Raw genomic sequence first — 21,701 nt, forward strand, 5'->3', positions numbered from 1 at the left:
TAGCTGCTCTTTCTTATTCATTTATTTATGTAAAATATCCATATTACTTTTTTCCAGTATAAAATGAAGAGCCTTGAATTTGGCAAGATCATTTCTGGGTAAACAGTTTTAAGTAGTCCTTAAAAACAGAGTATGAAAAGCAAACATCCTGGTTTCTGAATCAACTACAGAATAAAAGAATTTCTGTCCTTTATCCTTTTGGGCCTTAAGCAATTCTAAACCAAAAGTCTCGCTCAAGAGTGTACTTGCACATACCTGGTGCAAATTGCCCTTGTCTGTATAGGTCCTGAGTATAGCTGATATATTCTGCACAAGCAGGAGCTGTATGAAGTTTGCTCTGAGGACAGAAAAACCCACATCTGTTTCAGTTTCACTACACACCAAAAGGATAACAGTGTTTCAGGCCAATCCTTCCTTCCAGACCCACGGATTTTTAGCTACAATTTTAAAATCTAACTACAGCTCTTAAGAATGGCTATGATGCTGTAAGGAACTGTTACATTTGCTGAAATATCCTGACATCCCTTCACTTGCAAAAGAATGCAAAAAAGATACTTAAGACTAGAGTTATCTCTGTCTTCTTCCTTTACCTCAGTTCTGGGCCTTACATGGGAAGGACAGAAAAAATATTTTTCTAGAAAACAGAATGCCTTTGATTTTCCTGTAAAGACTGGAAGTAAAAGGCTGTAAGCAGAAAACAACCACTCTATGCTGTTTGACAGGCTTGAAGTAAATACCTCTGTCCTCTTTAGAGAAATAAAACTGCTTCAAATTATCATTCTGATTTATTTTACCATTACCTTCTTGACTAGTAATGCTAACTTTTATTAGTTTTATTAGTTTATTCAAAAATGTCCAGGAACAACATTTTATGACGGTACATTACTGCATTTTTTTTCCCTTATAAGACAGTCATGGTTGGGAATATTAATATAGAGAATTGTTCTTTCTGTACTCTGCACAATTTCAGATATTTGAGCTGTGTTAAATGAGTGAGAGTGTCACACTGAGATGCTGGAACACAAAATCTCTTTAAAAACCCCCTAAAAATTAATTTCACACCAAATACCATGTTTATAAAGTACATTTTATTTTAATAGAAATAACTAAGAACCAGATGTATGATAACCATTTTACAAAAGCTCTTGTACTTGCAAGCTGAAAGTCAAACACAAATGATTGATATCTTGCTTGCTTCTTTCTTCCGTTGTCCAAGTGAAAACCATTACAAAGAGTAAGTTTTTTCATTTTACTAGAAAAAAAGGCATTATGCTGTCAAGTTTCATATTGAAGACAAATGCTTATTTTACATTTCAGTAACCCAAAAGAAAATTTTATGGTCTCCTCCAACTGCGCATAATGGAAGAGTTCTGTGCCATGTCAAACCTGATCCTACAGCTGCAGTTCCAGTAAGAATGGGCTTTAAAAAACAGAGAGAGAAAGAAAGGTATCAATACAACTTCCCTTATAAATTATTTGTATACTGCAGATACCAAGTTGCATAGAAAAATAAACACCACAGATTAAATACTTCTTAATAAGTAGTTAAAATACAACAGAAATTCTACTGAAAAATGTGATTCTCAGCTACATTGTTCCAGTAGCTACTTACTACATTTAAGTAACATGCAGCAAAATATTCCATACTAACAAATAGTTTCAACTCTTTACATTATAACATGTATAAATGTATAAATATTATTATGATAAAGGCATGATCTCAAACTTAGAAACATTTTTAAATGAACTTTTAGTTATTTCAATGTACTCATAACTAGTATGTTATTTACTACAGTAAATATTTTTACTGTAAGCATTACAAATATATACTGACTCCAGCAAAACCAAAGTATTTCCTATGCTTTGCATTTTCCTTAATGATTTAAAATATAATTAGATAAAACCAGAAAAATACACCACTAGGTGTTTTTAGCCTCCTTAGAACTAGAAATATTGCCAGATTTATTAAATATCAGATTAAAGATATTTTTCTTTCCCTTAGAACTGATATGGCAAAGCAAACTAAAACATATAGATCAAGCAGCTTTTAAAATAGAAGTTTAAGTGTGCAGCAATTCTTTTTCCTTAGCATGAATACCACAGACCAAAATAAAGTAAAATAGGTACCCCAAGCAGCAGTTCTGGATGGTTTGGGCTAGCTTTTAATTATAGCTTTTAAGTAACATGAGTCTGATCTGAGGAGAACAGATATAACTCCAGTCAAAAATTTACCTGGGGATGTCCTAAATGATGAACCAGCAATTGAGTAGTTGTCTTTCCTGGATATCCAGTGGTTGCAAAGAGATTTTCATTCACTCGAGACCACCTATAACAAAAAGTGAATCCACCTATGAATAAAATTAATGGATTTTCCAAATACCCTTGTCATACCAGCAGAAGTGCACACAAAGTGGAGTCCTCTCCCTTGGGACTAACTGTGTGAAGATACCACAAATTCTACTAACAGCAGAGAAACAGATTTAGTGAATTACCTTGTAAATGATTCCTCACCCACAGCCCCATATGAACAATGTTGTAAAATAAAAAAAAGTATCACATGAATGCTACACATATATAATAAATGTGTGTAATTCACAAATTTCACAAAGTTTATAGGCCCAGTCCCCCTAAAAATGACTTAAATGAGACACAGCCAGGTTATCAGACTCACAGCTGTTTGCATAGATATAGATTTAAATAGAGAAACCCCACAAAACAGAGGCAACATTTATACCTGAATAATCTGGCTCGATCAAGATGGACAGGTCTCTTATCCTGTGGATAACTAAAACAGACATTCAGAGTAAAAAACTGTTCTGCAAACAACTACAGCTCATACTATAAGTATCAAAAGGGCAGTGAAGGGGACATATTGTCTGTTCTCTGTGAAGCAGCTGATGGAAAACCAGAGAATTCCTGCATCTTTAATCTCAATTTGGAGTAGGAAAACTAAAGTAGTTGTCCAGTTTATTATGGATCAATAGTAATCTATTTATGACTTGGAATGAAATTTTAACAAGCACATACAGTGAGAGGTAAACAGTAGTGAGATGCTATCTCAGATGGACAAAAAGGAAGACAATGTTATATTTTTAACAGAAAATATTGCTAAAGATGAAACAAAGAATTCCACAGAATGGTCTGTATCAATACTGTAATTGCTGACAATTGTTCATTTATTTAGCTTACACATGGGGCCTACACAGATGCAGAAGGGCTGGAGCATCTCTTACAAGGAAAGGCTGGAGGAGCTGGGCCTGTTCAGCCCTGAGAAGAGATGACTGAGAGGGGACCATCAATGTCCATCAGTATCTGAAGGGGAGTGTCAAGGGGATAGAGCCAGGCTCTGCTCCCTGCTGCAAGCAGTAGGATGAGAGGCAGTGGGCACAAACTGATGCACTGGAGGTTCCACCTGAAGATGAGGAAGAAATTCTTTACTCTCCAAGTGACCAGGCACTGGAACAGGTTGCCTAGAGAGGATGTGGAGTCTCCCTCACTGGAGACATTCACAATCCTGTGCCTTGTGCTCTAGGGTGACCCCTCTTGAGCAGGGAGGTTGGACCAGCTGACACACTGTGATCCCTTCCAGCCTGACCCATTTGTGGTTCTGTGACTGCCACGCTCTATTAGCCAAGTACCTGCATTTCCTCATGTACTGATTTGGAAGAGAACAAAGAAACTTATCCCATGGGTATAAAAGTACCTGGAGCGAGTGATATCCCAGATCAGCCAATCACTTCCAGCAACTGCTCCAATTTTAAGAGTATTTTTTAAACACCAGTCTGCTGACATCAGTGGTATTTGTTCACACTCCAGGGAGAGAATGGCCTGCTGTGTAATCAGGTCATAGAATCGTATTGTCCCATTCTTCTCTGCCACCATCAGCTGTTAAAAGAAGTTCACAGAATGTAGTAAACTTAGCATGTAATGGAAATTAAATTTTGAAATGCAAGCAGGGTTTCCCTGAAGTCTTAGGTATGTATCATGCAAATGTTTTCTATATATAGATTAGCATACTCTTAAAATCTGATTGCACATACTGAAAGGAAACTACTGTTCAATAGTTGTATGTTTTCCAAGTGCCCCCCAGGCCACATGACCCCCACAGCCTCACTAAATGAATACTAAATGAAGTACAGTTTGTCACTTCATACCAGAAAACTTTCTCCTGGATACTCATTAACCAGTAAATAAAAACCACTTTAATCTGTACTACTGTTTCACTGTTATACACAATGATTACATTATTTTATTTTTATATATCTATAAATATCTATATGTATAATTTTGGTGATTAGAAACACCACTTTGCCACCACCAAAGCAATGTGCTTTTATACAGCAAAAAAATATTATTTTAACATTCAACAGCTTCTATTCTGAAGTACAAAGAGTACAAAGGACTGACATAGTGCTGTAAAAAAGAAACAGTTGTCAAGCACTGGAACTGGGCTGCCCAGGGAAGTGGTGGAGTCACCACCCCCGGAGGTGTTGAAGAAATGACTGTGCATGGCACTTAGTGCTATGGCTTGGTTGATATGATGGTGTTCATTTAAAGGTTGGACTCAAGGATCTTAGAGGTCTTTTCAACCAAAATGATTCCAACCTATCATTCTCAGCCAAGTATTAATTAGTATGGCTGTAGAATCTGTAGAATTACTCTTACTGATTTTATATAACATCTCTTACTTCATCCTATAATAGTTTGCAACAGATTTTATCTAAACTTCTTCCATTACAGTAATACACTCAAGCAGTTGTTTTTTACTTATTGTAGAAAGACCTTCCTGATGAAATTATAGAATCATAGAAGGATTGGGTTGGAAGGGAACTTAAAATTCCTCTAGTTCCAATCCTATGCCATGGGCAGGGACACCCTTCATTGGGCCAGATTGCTCAGGGCTCCATCCAGCCTGGTCTTGAATACTTCAAAGGAGTAAGCCCTCACAACGTCTTTGGGCAACCTGTTCCAACACCCAGATGATGAAATTAGATTTGTCTTCATGAGGATAAATGGTTTTCAGATAGTGAGGAACAGTAATTAAGAAAATCAGAGAAGCATTTAAAAAATACTCCAGAAATACCAATTTGTTTGGAAAAACAGAACTGTCACCAAAATTATGCTTTCCTGCAAACTAAAGGTCATGGTTCAGAAAGCATTTTGACCTGCAATAAGCATTTCAGCAAGAACTAAGTCTATCAAGTTTCATGAGCTTTTGGAATGGGCTTTTCTTAAAAAAAACAAAACAAAACAAAACAAAAACCTAAACAAAATATCCTGTGCCTGTCTTTGATAATGGTCAAAGAGAAGACATGCTAATACCTAAGACTGGTGTATTATTGCAATATTTTTAGGAAAATCTATTAATTTTGTTGAGCTAACAAAGTTGCCCAGTAGCAAACAGCAGCTAACCCATTAAACTCTGATGCCACCTGAATCAACAGTTTTTATAGTTAACAGTTTCCTTTCTTAGTAAGGACAGATATTGATATTGGTAGAAAGCATGAAGAGATTAGAAATCCTTATTCCCTATTGCTGTGTAAATATTTTGATACCTTACTTGACTGCTTTTCTCTGTTTTAAGTATGTGTTTTTGTGCTAACCTGAACAACCATTTGTAGCTGCTTAAGGCAATTATTGATAGGCACAGTAGGAATAATAAATCCCAAACTGCAGGGACTAGACCATTAATAAAGCTGGATATTTGGGTACATAGCAGCTGATTAATCCTCCCCAGTACTATAATGAGATAAGTTTAAAATTTTCTATTGATTAGATTTTTCAGAACATATTTCATACACTTCAAGCAAGAACAACAACAAAAAAGTCCCTTGCTAACTTCAAGCAGATACTTTTCAAAGCTTGGCAAGTTCTATAAAGACTCTGTTTTATTGGTGAACCGTGTTACCACATCTGAGAAAAACTTGAGCTCTTCTCTGGTAACTGTCAGTTAAAATGCAATCAGCAGAATAACAACAATTGATGTACATAATCAAGAAGGAGTATTTCTGATGGGAGGAGTAAGGGACTGAGGGTAAAATGACAAAATGGCAATGAGAATTCATTTACAGTCACTTCACATTAGCAGATCCAGCTAATATCCAGTTACAGTGTAAACTAGGTCCCCAAACTTCAATGTGACTACAGCATCAAAGATTCATACTTTAGGTGTGTCCCCCCTCCCATTATTTTAAAGGTGATAAGGGCAGAAAGCTGAAAACCACAACCTTAAAAGCCTCCTCAGGATGCCAACAAACACTCATTCCAGGAGAACGTAAAACAAAATGGGCCTTCTCATTTCCTTCCAAATCCCAGACCCTGGGGAGAAAAGAAAGAAAAAAACCAGTCAAGTACTAAACCATTGCCATTTGACTTCAAATACATTAACTTTCAGTGCCTCAGTATGTTCACAGAGGAAGTGACCAAATGAAATGGTGCTCATGCTGTAGCATTTGAAGGTCAGTGAAAGTGGCCAGTGCTGCAGGTATTTTAAGACTGATGAGCTAGGCAGATCCTCTATTTAATTACTCAAATAATTTGACATTTTAGTTATCTAGACATGAAATCTCAGTGAGATGTTCCGATTTTTTCATAAGTCAACACTACACCCTTTGTACTATACTATAAATTGCAGTGAGGCAGTGCCAAGCAGGAAAGTCACTGTTGGTCCAGTTGATACAAGGAACCTAAAGTGAGGTACCAAACAACTTAAATCATCCATGTTGCCATGTAAAGGGCAAGACCCTTTATTAAAGTATTTTGGCTGCCTAATTTAAGAGTTTCCAGAGTTTCCTGGTAAGACAAGATTGAGTAATGGAAATACAAGAAACCAGAAAGGAAGCTAAAGCAAACAGAAGGATCTATGGCAGAGGTAACACAGAGCCAACAAAGGGTCTTGGAGAGCTTTCAACAGATAAATCACATGTGCCAGTTTAACCTTTGCCTTTAGAAACATCTACAGCACATATCTGGCAGCTATAAAAAATTTAAGTTATCAACAGTATTTGGTCAATATGGATTGACAGGAAAGTGTATGCTGAAACATTAAAACTAGGTTAGGTGATGGGTGAGTTTTCTTTGGATGTGTTCAATATGAGTGGTAATGAGCCATGGAGCTACTTTGTTCCTAAAATGCTAAAACCAAAACTGAGCCTATTTTACCTCACAGCCATTGCTCATCTCCTTCTTTTCCTACAAAATCAATAGCTCAGTTACAGGACAAAGACATCACAGTTGTGAACATCAGTCTGAACCACAAAGCTGCATATTATTTATATACATTTGGATACTGAAACATAGACATATATCCTTCCTCTCTGATATGCAAAACTTGAGAAACAGCCAGTTTTTAAAGTAGTGTTTTAGTGCCCAGTCTTTTGGCTACATACTATTATTGTTTATTCTAGAGGATTTTTGCTGACTTCCTCCAGACTTTTTCAGTTTATATCTCACCAGGGTGCTTAGAGCCTTATATTTAAGAATTAAAAAAAACTCTTAACTAATACATCACAAGTCTAGACAAAATATATGGGAATAAAGTAAATATATTTAATGAACAATGTTGTTTTCTTATGCCAAACCACAATAGATCAAATATTTGTTCTCCCTGTAGAAAACACAGGGTCTCTAATCTTGAAGAATCAGTGTCCTTACTAAAAAAAGTCAAAACAAAAACCTGACAAGTGTTTAAAAAATGAAATATCTACTTGATTAGGTAATTTAGAAACATACAATACTTTCTTCTACTGCCAAAATTTTTGCCTTGTAGATTTGTCCAAGTCAAATCAACACTTCCCATGTGTATTTACTGTGCAGGGAGAAAATTATGATACAACAGAAGATGGTGAATCATTTTGGCAAAAGGAATATGCCATTATGTTTCCTTTCCTGAAGTAAGTGATGTTATTAGGTGTTGAGACAGAAATTTATGCTTTATACCTCCATAACTTTGTTATTTATAAAGTTACCAAATTTGTACTTTTATTTTGTAAGAATGGCAGGACTATTAGTAACAAACAGTATGAGGAGGAGAAGGGATAAAAGCCTCTTGTATATTTTCTTTATTGATACCAAAGATGATATAATTTAGTTTTGGGGAAAAAAATCCCCAAAACCCCCAAAACACAAACCAGGCAATACATATCAAGATAGATCCTTGTCTGAATGCATCATGTCTATAGAATTACATATGCGTTTTCAATATTTCTGTGTGAAAAACCCAAGTAAAAAATGTGCAAACCCCAAAAATTTAGCCAAACTGATTTTCAATTCCTAAATTAGTCAGTAATGATAAGCAAATCAGCTACAGATGCTGCCCCCCCATTCTGTCCACATTCCTATCATGTAAACAAATCCAAAAAGTCAGGATTTTCTATTCAAGGCTCTTGAAACTTTACTAATACTTCCATGATTTTATACTGAAGTAAAATACTGTCTATTTTTCTCCAAATATCCTTATCTTTTGTAACCCTGCAATGTGTCACTCTCTTCTCCTTCTTTTCCAACCAACCATCATGGTAAAGACTTGTCACTGAGCTTGTGGTATTTTTTTTCTGATATTTAAAAAAAAAAATCCACAAAGATTTTATTGGAGAAAAGTTTGAATAAACACAGTTGAAATAAGTTGAAATAAGTGCCCAGGTTTGATTAATGTATAGTCTCAAAAATAACATGCAATCTTCTCAGTCAAATAATTATTTTTAAGTAACTAAAACTGAGAAATTATTTACTGCAGTACTCAGAAAACTTAAACCAACTCAAATACAGATAGCTGCAAATGCTGTTAAAGGAAATTCTTGAGATACTAGTACCTTTCTCTTGTCACTCAAATCCTGTAACTAACAAACAAATGAAACTGCAGCTATCTCATAGCTTTAAGATATTCAGGTTCCAGTGTATCAACTATATTATATCTTCCATGCATGAATATGAATGTATATGTGCAGCAATTTCATCTTTCTGTGGACTTTGATTACAGCTGGAAAAGTACCTCATTAGAACTCAGAAAGCCTGTGGCAATGGAGATGATCCTTATTTTATCTTCTAATTTTCTGAATTATGAATAATGCTAACTGGACAAAAATCATCATTTGCAATATTAAAAGAACTAAACTAGACTGCAATCTTCAGACACTTCTCAAATCCCCAGAAGATGGAGGTAAAAATGGAAATTCTTCCAACAAAAGATTTCTAACTATTTTAGTGAGTGAGTAGGGGCTAGAAGAAACCTTGACATCTGATTCCCAACCATAAAGCATGATGAACTATACTTGATCCATTTCCCAAAGATTACTCCTGTCCAACATAGTTTTGTTAGGGATTTTTTATATGTAACTTTAATACATTTCTTTATAGCTCCATCAGACATATTCCGTGTGCAAGGAAAATCCTGTCACTCTTGAAAAGCCTAAAGGACAATGGAGAAGGGCAAGATTCCTGTTCCTGAGATCACACAGAGTGAAGTTGTTCCTCACACAGCCCAAGGAGTGAGGAGAAGATTTCAGAAAAGTAATATGAAAGTGCAGAGATTAGGAAATACTAAGGTCTTCTGCTAACTCTATATGGGTTTCACTATCACAGATCTGGAGGGTACTAGGCAGGACATGAAAGGCTGAAGTGGAACTGTAAAAATTCCTCTGTCTGGTCGGAAGAAGGTGAAGGTGTAATATTCAAGAGAATTTCTAGTAATGTATTTTATTTTACTGGCAAAGAATTGAAGTTTTTATGAAGTCTTTTCACCGAGGAAATGTACAAATATTGCTTCAGAAAGCTGACCCATGTTCACTATTTTCTTCTGGCGATCAAACAAAATGTCACTGTACATAAAGAATTGACAATTAGAGTATTTCAGATCTTGGCATTAAAAAACATGTTATCTCTAGCTTCTTGTAATATTACTTGGATATGCCAGCATTGATCTATTTTTCACTGCTAACTGTGGGCTGCAATTATACCCTGCAGTGTTGGTAGAGGCAGGGGATGCAGTGCAGTATCTCTGCTTCACTAATACACATTTCAGGCCATGCACACAGAACTGAGTCCAAGGAATACACATTCCTACTACTGCCACTTTAATACCTTTAAAGTAATCTAATGCAAAACCAGAGACCATGCAGTATTTTTTTTTTTTTAAATGTGAAGCTTCAATTCTGTCCTTTCATTTCCTTTAAATGGTTGTTAAAAGCTATCAGCTTATTGTTCCCAACACAGATGTAAAACTAAATGCTTCTGTGGTATGACTGCTACTGAAAAACTCTACCAATTCTGCTGATGACTTTCTAAAACATAGAACTTGTAAACAAATCTAATGCAATGATTTCTATTTACAAACAATTTATAGACTAGACTACATTCTAGAGCTGTGTGACTCAATATAAACCATGATGTGTCACAAAGGAAATTATTCCATCATCCTCATATTTTGAAGACTTCCTAACTAAAGGTTTATTAAGACCAGACTGAAATAACATTCCAACCATTTGATCCAGAAGGCTTTTGTTTTGCTTTTCTTTTTAAGCTGACAGGAGACCAGTTAGTTCTTGCAGTGTCCAACACCAGTTGGTTAGTGCTTGCATTGTGGCTGTACAATGTAACAGAATTGTTTAACATTACATGTCAGGCACATGGGACAGGATTTGATACAAAAAGTGTGCAAATTCAAAGACTGGACTCTGAAAAAAAACTAAAGACTTCTTTGTTTCCATAAATTATAGTGCACAACTAGCTTGATAAAACGTAACTAGTATACCTCAGAAAGAACAAATATTTTGGTATGACATTTCTTATACGAAGGGACACTGGAAAATCCAGAAATACAAACAGATGAAGAACTAACAACATGAAATAAGACAACTTTTATAAAACTTTTGACTTTTGACTGTACTAGGAATTGGAAGATGCAAATAGAATATGGTTGTGGAGGCAGAAATAAGTGATAATGACCAGCAGAAGACTGAAATATTTATTGAATAAACAAGGTAAGATTAAAGTGCAATGTGTGCTGGCAATACATTAAAAAATAATTACCATTAGCTTTCTTTCATATTGTCTGGAGAAAAATATACACTAAATAACTAGAGCATGAGAGTACCATGTAAAAAACCACTAGAGATAAACCCCCCTAAAACCAGATGAAATACTCAAATATTTTCCAAGACTCTAGTTAAATTAGCTTTCAGTGATATCAAACCTTTCTCCCTAATCCCTGTTTAGGGAGCAAAACTGTCTTCTCATGGACTGGCATTTATTTTGTGTGCAACAGAGGAAGATGAACTTCTGTGACTGATAAATTCATAAAGTCCTCTATGTGATGTGAGCCATGGCCTAAGGAAATGAACAGAACTCCAGAAGGAATCAAAGGATCTGACACTGTCAGTAACCTTTCAGTTTCACATGAGGAGGCAGTAGGAGATGATTATCAATCATATTGAATTAAATTTCTGACAGTCAAGAGGTTCATTTTTAGCATGGATATGAGATTAGCTACTTTAAACAGGATGGTTTTTTGCATTAATTCCAGAAACATCAGATAGTGTCTATAACCACCAACAGCAGAGGGGGTCAGTTGAACTTATGGTGTTTTCCAAACATTTCCCACAATTTTTGGTTTTATTAAGTATCAGAACAAAATGATTTGTGCATCTGAATCTGTGCAGACTCCTAGACTGTGTTTCCAAATCATAATGAAAAATCCAGTAGTAATTTTTTGTTTTGAAGAGTGATGCACAGGGAGTCATACACACACAGATCTCATTAACAAAGTGGGACACACACATTCCTACACTTAATGCAAATGTTCAAAGAAGTGTATAATGACTTACTATTTCAAGGAATTAAATGAAATTAAATATTCCTTAAAGCTATCGTAACACAGATGACCACTGTAATTATTTTTATGCAAGAGCATTTTTAGTCCAGTTCTACTTCATAGCAAAAAAGTTTATGAGATCAAGGCAAATAAAGACTACATGCAAGAAATAACATTTCCTGAGTGACACAGGAGCAATTTATAGGTAAGAACATTGGATAGAGGCAGTATCCAACTTAAAGTCTGTCCTCCAACCAAAATGACTGAACCCCACTCTGAGATCTTACAGTTGCAGCAGCTTGTGGCAAGACTATTTAGTGGATGAAAACCCAAAGTCTCACTTCCTTAGAGGTCTCTGATGAACTTAAACCTACACTTAAACCTATTCTTGAGTGAAAACCAGGGATGACCTAACCATGCTTGTATACATACTGAAAAGTTGTTTTAAAACTTCATTAAGACTTAACAGTGGAACTCAAGATTTGTACTGAATGTTCTAGAACTTTATTCCACAGGTATTAGTAGATTTTGTATCATAAGAACAATTTCAGGATAGAAATTCAGTACACACAGAAGAATTATTCCTCTTCTTACATTACTACTGAAGCAAATTACAGAGTAAGTAAAGAATGATTTTGGTAAGTCCCAAGGAATGCATTTTCCACTAGTTTTGAAAGTGTAACCTTTGAATTCAATAGAAAAAGTCTACATGCCCCACATGCATGAATGGAAAAAATAAGAACTCAAGTAGCCAAAAAAAATCCTACTTATTTCCCATGGCTTTTAACCAAAGACATTATGGTTTATGGCATAAAATGTCCTTCACAGTTACTAAGCTGAAATCTTGTTAGTATATATTAATTACATAAATTTTATTTCCTTTCAAATTAGTATCAATTAGACAACTGGTTTTAAAACAGTTTTCTTTCATCCCAGGAAAGCTGAGCATTTCATAAAATAAACAGGAAAAGGCCACAGAGTCAAACAGTTTTTTGCTGAATAAGCCAAATATGAGTTTAGATTTAACAATGAAATTACGGATAGGAAAAAAATCAGAGCAAGATACAGGTAAATCATACATTTCTACTATTCATTCCTAATGACTTTGTTGAAAGTACTGACTAGACATCTCTAGAAAAACTGCCTGCTCATCAGAGTAAAGAAAGTCAAGGATGATGCTTTTCCAGCTCTCTTGCTGCTCCACTGCAATGACCTGAAAAGCCTGGATAGCTGCCCTCCTGATCTCTCCAACTGCACTGGAGGGGTAAGAAGAGCAGCTCAGTAGATACAAGCACACTGCTCAAAGTGGAAGATGGGTGACCTTTTGACAAACTCCTGCATCAAAAACCTTGACTCAGCATGCTTCAAAGCATTAAACCATCTACTTCCACTTATAAATACACAAGCAGCTATAATCACAGTATTTGGAGCTGCCAGTACCAGTGTATTAGGATGGTGCTGTCTTCAGGCTATGTCATCCCATCCCCTGGTAAGGTTCTTACATTCTGGTAAGCAGGCAAGTTCACATACATATACTGGTTTTAAACTTGACCCACCTGATGACAGAATACATAAAAAGGGTCTGTGTAATTCAGTGCTGAGCTATGTATGTCTGCTGTCTCCTATTCTCATTTTATTCCTATCCCAGAAGGGAAAAAAATAGTGTATGCAAATCCAAGACAACAGTTTCCTTCATTTTGAATCTAGCTGGTTCAAAATACTGCTTTGAAAAAAGATAACCCACAAGTCACAACACAAAACCAGTCCACAACCTAAGTTTATAAGAATAGTCCATTTCTTGTCTTGTTAGTGGACTAGTCTTGTTAGAGGGCCATGAAGACACACTAAAAATAAAAATATAAATGCTTATTTATTTAAGTGGGCATTTAAAACATTCACAGATGGAAAAAGTAAAATAATAGTTTTTGAATAGTATTTTGAAGAAAATGCATACCTGCATGTGTGATCATCACTTACACTTGCAATTTCTTGACCTTCGTTGGGAGCAAAGACCAGGTCATTAATGTAATCTGAGTGGCCATCAAATGTCTGCCAACCAGAAAAGAGAAATACCTTAGAGTTGACTGTTCCACCAATGTACTTAACAGACCTGCTAATGGAAAGGTGTGTGTTAAGATAAAACTATCATTTTAACAGAAGGTAAAAAAAAGTTTTAATCAGTAACTGGATTTCTTTAAAATATCTAATCCATGCATAGATTCACACCACAGGTGAAAAGACCCCCCCTCCCCACTACTCCTTCTAGTTAGCACAGAGGTCAGTTTGATGCTTTTGCTTGAAACAGATCAGTGAATCACACCACAGCTTTTTATCATTTTTTCAACCACTAAATTTTGAAAGTAGAAAACAGTAAATCTCAGAAAGGAAGAGGAAAATGACCAGGCAACGAATGCGTGATCTACTCACATTAAACAACTCTGATTACTGGTAAGTAACTCTGATCTCAGTGTTTCTCATTAAATGCATCTATGGTGTTTTTGAAAGAAATCTCACAAAATTTTAAGTCAGGTAAATTTCCATGTGCAGATGTATCTGTGACTGTTCCACCCTCCTCTATTCAGTTCCACTGATTAAATCTCAAGGCACAGCTGCTTTTGTTTTGCCCAGCAAGGTATCATAAAAATGAGACAAAAATATCCTCTCGATAACAGCATGAGACTGAGAGATTGCAGAGGAAAACAAGGTCAAATGAAAACAAGTTCCACAGTTTTCTGAAAGAAAAACACACCACCTTTAAGTGCAGCTATTCTGAGGAACAAATACAGAACTGATAAAAAAAACCTCACACGCACAAGAACCAAATCCTCCTCTCTAAAAGTTATAAGAATGTCTCATCAATTCAATACAGAAACATTTTAAGCAGCCAACTTATTTTTTCCAGTAAGTCATTATTTTATTAAAAGCTAACGGATTATACTAGAACTAATAGGCCCTAAGATGATGCTAAACTATTTAGACAGAATGCCAAGTCTTTTGACAATTTTCAGCATTCTGAATTCAAATATTCTGCCTATTTTACTTCTACAGTTCTGATGAAATATGCTTTTTATTAAGCAAAATTTGAAGCAGGACAAGGAAGCCATAATTCACTTCCAAATAAAAACCTCAAAAGAAGAAAAAGGTTTCACGAAGATCCATCAGTCATATTTTACCTTTTTTTTTTTTTGTTTTTTTTTCTGGGCTGGATCCAACCCATAAATTTTGGATTAGTTGTGTCGACAAAGTAATGGAAAACTCAAGTGTGCTTCAAGTTCCTTGTTGATAATTACATCAAGACAGTTTTTCCATGGGGAAATCAGAGTAAGATTACTCCGTCTATCCCTCCAGAAGCAACACGTACTAATTGTTTACTATAAAAGACAAAATGTTCAGAGATTATATTCTGAATGTAGTCACATAATTCCTTCAGCTTTGTTTCCATGTTCTGGACCTCTCCTGAAGATCCCATGTGTCAAGTATGCACTGTATAATGGATCAAAATTTTCCATGTGTTCATGGTGAGTTCAACCTCAGGTTTATGAAATAGGTTTTTTGAGGTATCAGTGAACTGTTGGTAAGAAGCCACTGTATCAAACTTTATTGAAAGCCAGATCAGCATAGCTCACCCAGAATTTGTGAGCATCTGGGATTTTGCATGTGCTTTAAATCAAAGTTAGGTGTTACTTTTGTTGACAAGAAATCTGGAGTACAATGATTGTCCAGATATAAGAAATTAAGATGATTGCCAGAAAGGGTTTTCCACACTTTATAGCAAAAAACCCCAGAAGAGAGTCTCAAAGAAAACTTTTACTCACATAAACACACTAGTCCACAGTATTTCTTTTTGTTAATGAGTTCCTCACTAATTTACAGTATTATATACATTATATATATATATGTATGTATATTATATAGTATTTTTAGCTGTTCTCTGATTATTTTAACATTACACCAAGCCTGACCCAGTAACAATATGTATTTTTACTTTTTCCTCAGCCAGAGTACATCCTTAATAAAGTTCTTGGACAGCTCATTTCAGTGGTGGAGCTGCCATAAACAAAGCTAATAGCTTTACTGTTAAATTCAGGCCAACACTTCTAATTTGTGTTGTATATGCATTAAACAATCATAGAATCATTAGGGTTGGAAAAGCCTCTGAGACCATTGAGTCCAAACACTAATTTAACAGTGCCTGTCCCTAAGCACCACATCTGTAAGGTTTTTGAACACAGTGATCACACTGCTTCCCTGGGCAGCCTGTTCCAATGCTAGACCACCCTTTTAGAGAAAAATATTTTCCTAATATGCAACTTGAGGCCATTTCCTCTTGTCCTATCATTTGTTGGCTAGAAGACTGACCCCCTCCTGGTTACAGCCTTCTTTCAGGTGGTTGTAGAGAGTGATACTGTCCCTCCTGAGTTGTCTTTTCTCCAGGCTGAACCACCCCAGTTCTCTCAGCTGCTCCTCACAGGACTTTGGCTCCAGACCCCTCACCAGCTTCACTGCCTTCTCTGGACATGCTGCTCCAGAACCTAGTGCCTTCCTTGTCCTGAGTAGCACAAAACTGAACAGAGGATCCAAAGTGCCAAGAACAGAGGAAAAAACAACTTCCTTACTCCTGCTGACCACACTATTTCCTGTGGCCTTATTAACCCAACTTAAATTTAAAAATTAGAACTTAGATGTTGTATTTAATTTGCTAGAGTCTGTAGTACCAAATTTATCTCACTGTTTGGTTATTTCAACTTATTATCAATCCATTAGCTAATGTTTAAGAAACTTTACATACTAAAAGTTGAAAGATTTAAATCACAGCTTAACATTAAAGCCTGTGGTCTGAAATTCACAGATATTACATAAATAGATAACTTTAATATGGAATGACAGACATCAACTCATAAGCAAAGAGCATGAAGAACTTTTAGAACTATTTTGTCAGAAATCCCACCAAACTGGCTAACTGTGTCACTTATCCCATTGCTCAGTAGCAAAATCATGTAAGACGACCAACACTGAAAGAAAGAAATAAAAATATGTGCATGTATGAAGCAACACAAAAAGCTTTTTCTTTAAGACATTTAGTAGCATCCATCTCTACTTCTTATGTCCTGTCTTCATTCTATTATCAGTATGGCCATATAAATGACTTCCACAATTCACTTGATTTCTCTATGACAAATTGCATTGTCTTACTAATACAAATTAGCAAACCAAAACTAAAGTCTATTTTTTTCTTCTTTATATCCAATAAGCCACTCTCATCAAAAGAGACATTATCATATTCTAAAGCAGTAAAAGTCAAGGAAGACTCCCCTTCAATTTTTTTTTTATTAATTAGCTTTCCTTATTGTTAGCTAAGACTGAGATCTTAGCCAAAAAAACGTTCAAACTGAATAGCAAAAATATCTAATTAACAGTAGTACCTGGAATGGGACATTGTTTGAAAGGAAGAATTTTGAAGGAAATCAGAAGATCATGTAGGTGATAATTACAGTTATTCCCATTTGAAAGACAGAAAGGTATTTACAATACAATGATTATCCCTACAGATAGGATCTGCCACAAATGAAGCAGAAAAGTAGCTAAAGATTAGACTTCACTAAAAACTAAATAATCTTTTAAAAATTACATTATCTGCTCTTACCTTAAATTCATTCTTGTCCTGTAAGTCAGAAGTAAAGAGTCGTAACTTCCTATCAGAAGCCGCAGTACAAAACCTACACTCAACAGACAAAAAACAAAAGCCCTTCAGTCAGTTTTTCTTCATTTTAATAATGCAAAGAGAGATGCAAAATAAAAATCAGATTTAAAAAAAAAAACCCAAAAGCATCTATTTTTTCTGCTTTGGCAACAAGTAGAGTTATAACTGGAGCTTATGCATAAAATAGTGTGCATCAAGTGCCAAGAATACTTATTCACAGAAAGAAATGTAAGATATTTTACAAACCTAAACCTGGATCAATTACCAATTACCTGAAATATCTCCCATAAATGTTGCTGAAACTTTCATTGGAACAAGTTTGGTAGGGCACAAAAAACTATCCTCATTATCAGTGTTTTGAAATACTGAAATATAAAATTCATAAACCCATTTCTATTCAACATATTTTAACCCAAAAGACTGTACGAAAATGGAGCGGTAAGTAACTATGAAATTTTGAAGAATCAAGCAAACTACTGAGTACATTTTAATACATATGTTCACATTTAATAGCTAATTATCTTTCTAGATTTTCTAGATTTACACCTCAATGACTCTCACACATAGTATCTAACCTACATTGAAACACAACACACATATTATATGAATAAGTACAAATAGCTTTATAAAGAAGGCCATTCAAATGATCTCACATTTACTAAGCTCTTAAAAGAAATGCTTCTTCACAGATGTACAAAGAAAGAAACTATGTCTGAGGTCCATAAAACAATGAAAAAAATATTATTTACTGCTTATTCACTGGGGAGCAAGTCAAGGGCCACAAGAAGTAGGGCAACAAACAAGTAAATGAACAAAAAAACCTGTAAGAATAAAAATATTTGACTGAAAAATTCAGAGACTTCATCAGTGATTTCTAAGGAGTTAGGTTTCACTCATAAGCTTTGAACAGTCCAATATTAAGGACTTAGGGAAAACAGGTAAGAGACATGGATTCACTGTAGTTGTTTACTGTTGAGTACCTTATCTGGGGAGGTATAGCATCAAGTCTAGTTTCAGGACTCCACGCTATGGCATCAACTCTGATTCCATGGTGAAATGTTCTCAGTGTCTTATATTGCATGCCTTCCACTTCTGCATCCTCCTCCTATAGAAATATTGCAGTTAGCTGGTTCAGAAAAAGGTCTTGGTGACTTCTAACAAATCAGATTGCTACAAAATTATAAGGCTTTCAAAATTGTACATATTGGGATCTTTTCAGATCAAAACACCTTCAAAGTGAAAACCTGGAACATACAGAAAGCAGTAACTTGAAATATTTAAGTATTAGAAACACATTAAGTGATTGCAGTCTCAAGCCAGAGGCCAATGAAGAGCAGAAAAATCAAAACTGAGTTATGAAGATGCTGAGCTCATTCTCTGTGCAAGTAGTATCTTCAGAGATACAACTAAAGCCACTTAAAACAGCATGGCAATTTAGCTCACACTGCAGTGACAAGAAGCAATAGGAACAAAAGCAAACATATAATTCATGCTGTCTTCTCTCTGAGTTGTTTTTACACCATGGAAAAATGCTGCCACTTCCAGAGCATTGCTCTTCAAACAGCAGGAGATGAAAAGGTGCCTTCTGTCATCTAATCCTAATTACCAGCTTGCTTATTCTTACCACTGGTAAGAACACCAGATAACAGGAAAAATACAACAAGGGTTGGGATTATGGACTCCATCAATAAGTTGAACTCTAAAAAGCTCCATCCAATGGACCTCAAAGAATATTCCTACACAATTTTCTCTATGTCACAGTTCTGCTTTCAGGTAAAAAACTCTCTGTATGCCCTCTACATAACATAGAGGCCAAGCAGAACCCAGCACAAAACTACCCACAGTTTTTCAATACTTCCCAACAGGAACAAAGAATAACATTTTCCTCTCCTACTCAGAAATACTCATTGACTCCATGTGTGGAATGGAGAGGAGGATAGAAAATTATAGAAAATACACCTTGTGCCAGTGGTTGTCAACATTTTAATTACTTCCTTTTTAAAGCCCACACCAGAAACAAGGTAGAGAGCAACACAAATGTCAGTATGCTTTTGTGGTTAGCACTAGGTGCTCTTCAGAAAATATCCAACAGTAAGACCATGAGGAACAACAGTAATAAGAATAAAAATATCAGCTATGTTATCATTAATATTAAATGAATTACAAAAATAATGTATAATAAAGAAGCAAGATGAAGGAAAAAAGCTTAGAAATTCCAAGCAATTGTCTCCAATTGATTCTCAAACATCTAGGCAAAAAATCCCATCTAATGAAAAACATTTTATCCAGTGTAAAAATATACAATACTCAGTATTGCACATTTAAAAATTTTTCAACTATAAATAACTTCAAGGTGAGAAATTTTGTTGGAAACAGTGTGAGGAAAATCCAGTAAAAGCAATTGGGAGGGAAAAAAAACTAGGTAAGTGTATCTACAATTCATCCCTAAAAAGAAATACCCATAGAATTAGCACAGATGTATCAGTGTGTACTTTAAAAAAACAACAGTAACACGGACTAACCTGAAATCTGCAAGTCCCAACAACCACATAATTGTTGCCACCATAAGCAATGAGGGAACATGAATCTCCACTGTCAAACGGATTGAATTTTACCACGTGCACATAATCCTCACAATCCACAGTGTAAGAAATGTTTCTAGTAGAATCTTGCTTCATTTTCAGTGAACTAAGTCAAGGTAACACAAGTGATGTCTTCTCCAGGATGCAAATCTACATTCCTACACAAAAATTTTAAAAAACATAGATAACTCATTTGCATAAATAAAAAATGTAAAGTATTTGTGGTAGAGCAAATCAAAATGTCCTAAAACATGGTCAAGAACACAAAAGCTGCACTTAAGCTTATTAGATGTAGCCTGTTTGTTTCATCAATCAAAATATTTACTAAACATACATTCAAGACTGTATTACACACCTCAGCAACAACTGCAGATTTTGTGCTACCCTTGGCAACCCAACACCAGTACAAAAAAATCAAGTAACTGCACACAGCAGAATAGTCCCACACAGCATTTTAACATTTTCAACCAAATGACAAGAAACAATACTTCACTACCTTCAAATTCTCTTTACTTGTCTACTTCTTTACAGACTGTCTAACTAAAAACCAAGTTAACCAAGGTTGCAAAACTGTAAATGAAAACACTGTCGTGCATTCAACCAGTTTTCATGAGAATCATTGATCATGGTTTCTGTGCTAGAAGACAAGAAGCTAAGATACACAATTGATTTCAGAATCAATTCCTTTTAGTCCCAATACGGATTTGACATTAGTTTATGTCACTTTGGGGAATCAGACCTTTAACTACCACGTGGAAAACCAGCTTGAAATCTCAGACCTTTGAACGATTTTGGTGCATAAAGGATATGAAGGTTTCAGCATCCAAGACTGAATGTTTTGCTTGGAGCCAGTCAGGCTTGGCATCCCTCAAACACGGAGAGGTTCTCCATAGCTGTGTGTTTATTTATTGATTCATACACTTACCATACTTTACCATAAACACTTTAGCCATAAAACTTGCACACCTTTGCTCCTAAGGCCATATGCAAGTTTTAACTTTATCAAAAGTTTTCTTCCTCCATGAACACAAGTGATTATAGAATCTCAGAATGTTTGGAATGGACCTTTAAGACCATGTAGTGGCAAACCCCATAGGCAGGGATATCTCCCACCAGACCAGGCTGTCAATGCCTCATCCAGCCTGGCCTTGAACACTGTTGTGGCATCCACATCCTCCCGGGCAACCTGTTCCAGGGGCTAACAACCTCACCGTAGGGAATTTCTTTCTCATATGTAACTAAAGTTTCCCCTCCTTCAGTTTGTACCCATTGTTTCTCGTCCTGCCACTACAGTTCCCGACACAGTCCCTCTCCGGCTTCCCTGCAGTGCCTCTTGAGATGCTGGAAGGCGCCATGAGCTCTCCACGCGGGCTTCACTTCTCCACGCTGAACAACCCCACCTTTCTCCGCCTGAATTAGTTGTCACCAGGAGTATTGTTACCTTCATTTCTTTAGGAAACGCGATTAGGGCAACAGAGCCGCGTGGGTGCGCGTTACCTCCCCCCCATCCATGAGCATCCTTTGCCCTCCTACTCCCTCTTTCCCCCTTCCAGACGCAGCTGCTGCCCCAGCCAGACTGCCCCGGTTCCTCCGGGCCGGGGGTGGCCCGGCC

The 21,701-nt window shown here is 35.9% G+C and overlaps 1 protein-coding gene across 1 annotated transcript; it reads right to left on the minus strand.

The window, feature by feature from the left end:
- Positions 1 to 1,068: 1,068 nt before the first annotated feature.
- On the minus strand, positions 1,069 to 21,518 carry NUP37 (nucleoporin 37). The gene is made up of 9 exons (XM_079303325.1): positions 20,030 to 21,518; positions 18,488 to 18,612; positions 17,451 to 17,523; positions 13,761 to 13,855; positions 6,228 to 6,318; positions 3,704 to 3,885; positions 2,735 to 2,785; positions 2,233 to 2,326; positions 1,069 to 1,420 (listed from the first exon to the last, which is right to left on the minus strand). Exons 1-9 carry the CDS (start codon positions 20,183 to 20,185, stop codon positions 1,307 to 1,309), a joined length of 981 nt encoding a protein of 326 aa, XP_079159451.1. The 5' UTR covers positions 20,186 to 21,518; the 3' UTR covers positions 1,069 to 1,306.
- Positions 21,519 to 21,701: the final 183 nt, after the last annotated feature.

This window comes from Erithacus rubecula (assembly GCF_903797595.1).
Source record: "Erithacus rubecula genome assembly, chromosome: 4".
NCBI classification, from domain to species: domain Eukaryota; kingdom Metazoa; phylum Chordata; class Aves; order Passeriformes; family Muscicapidae; genus Erithacus; species Erithacus rubecula.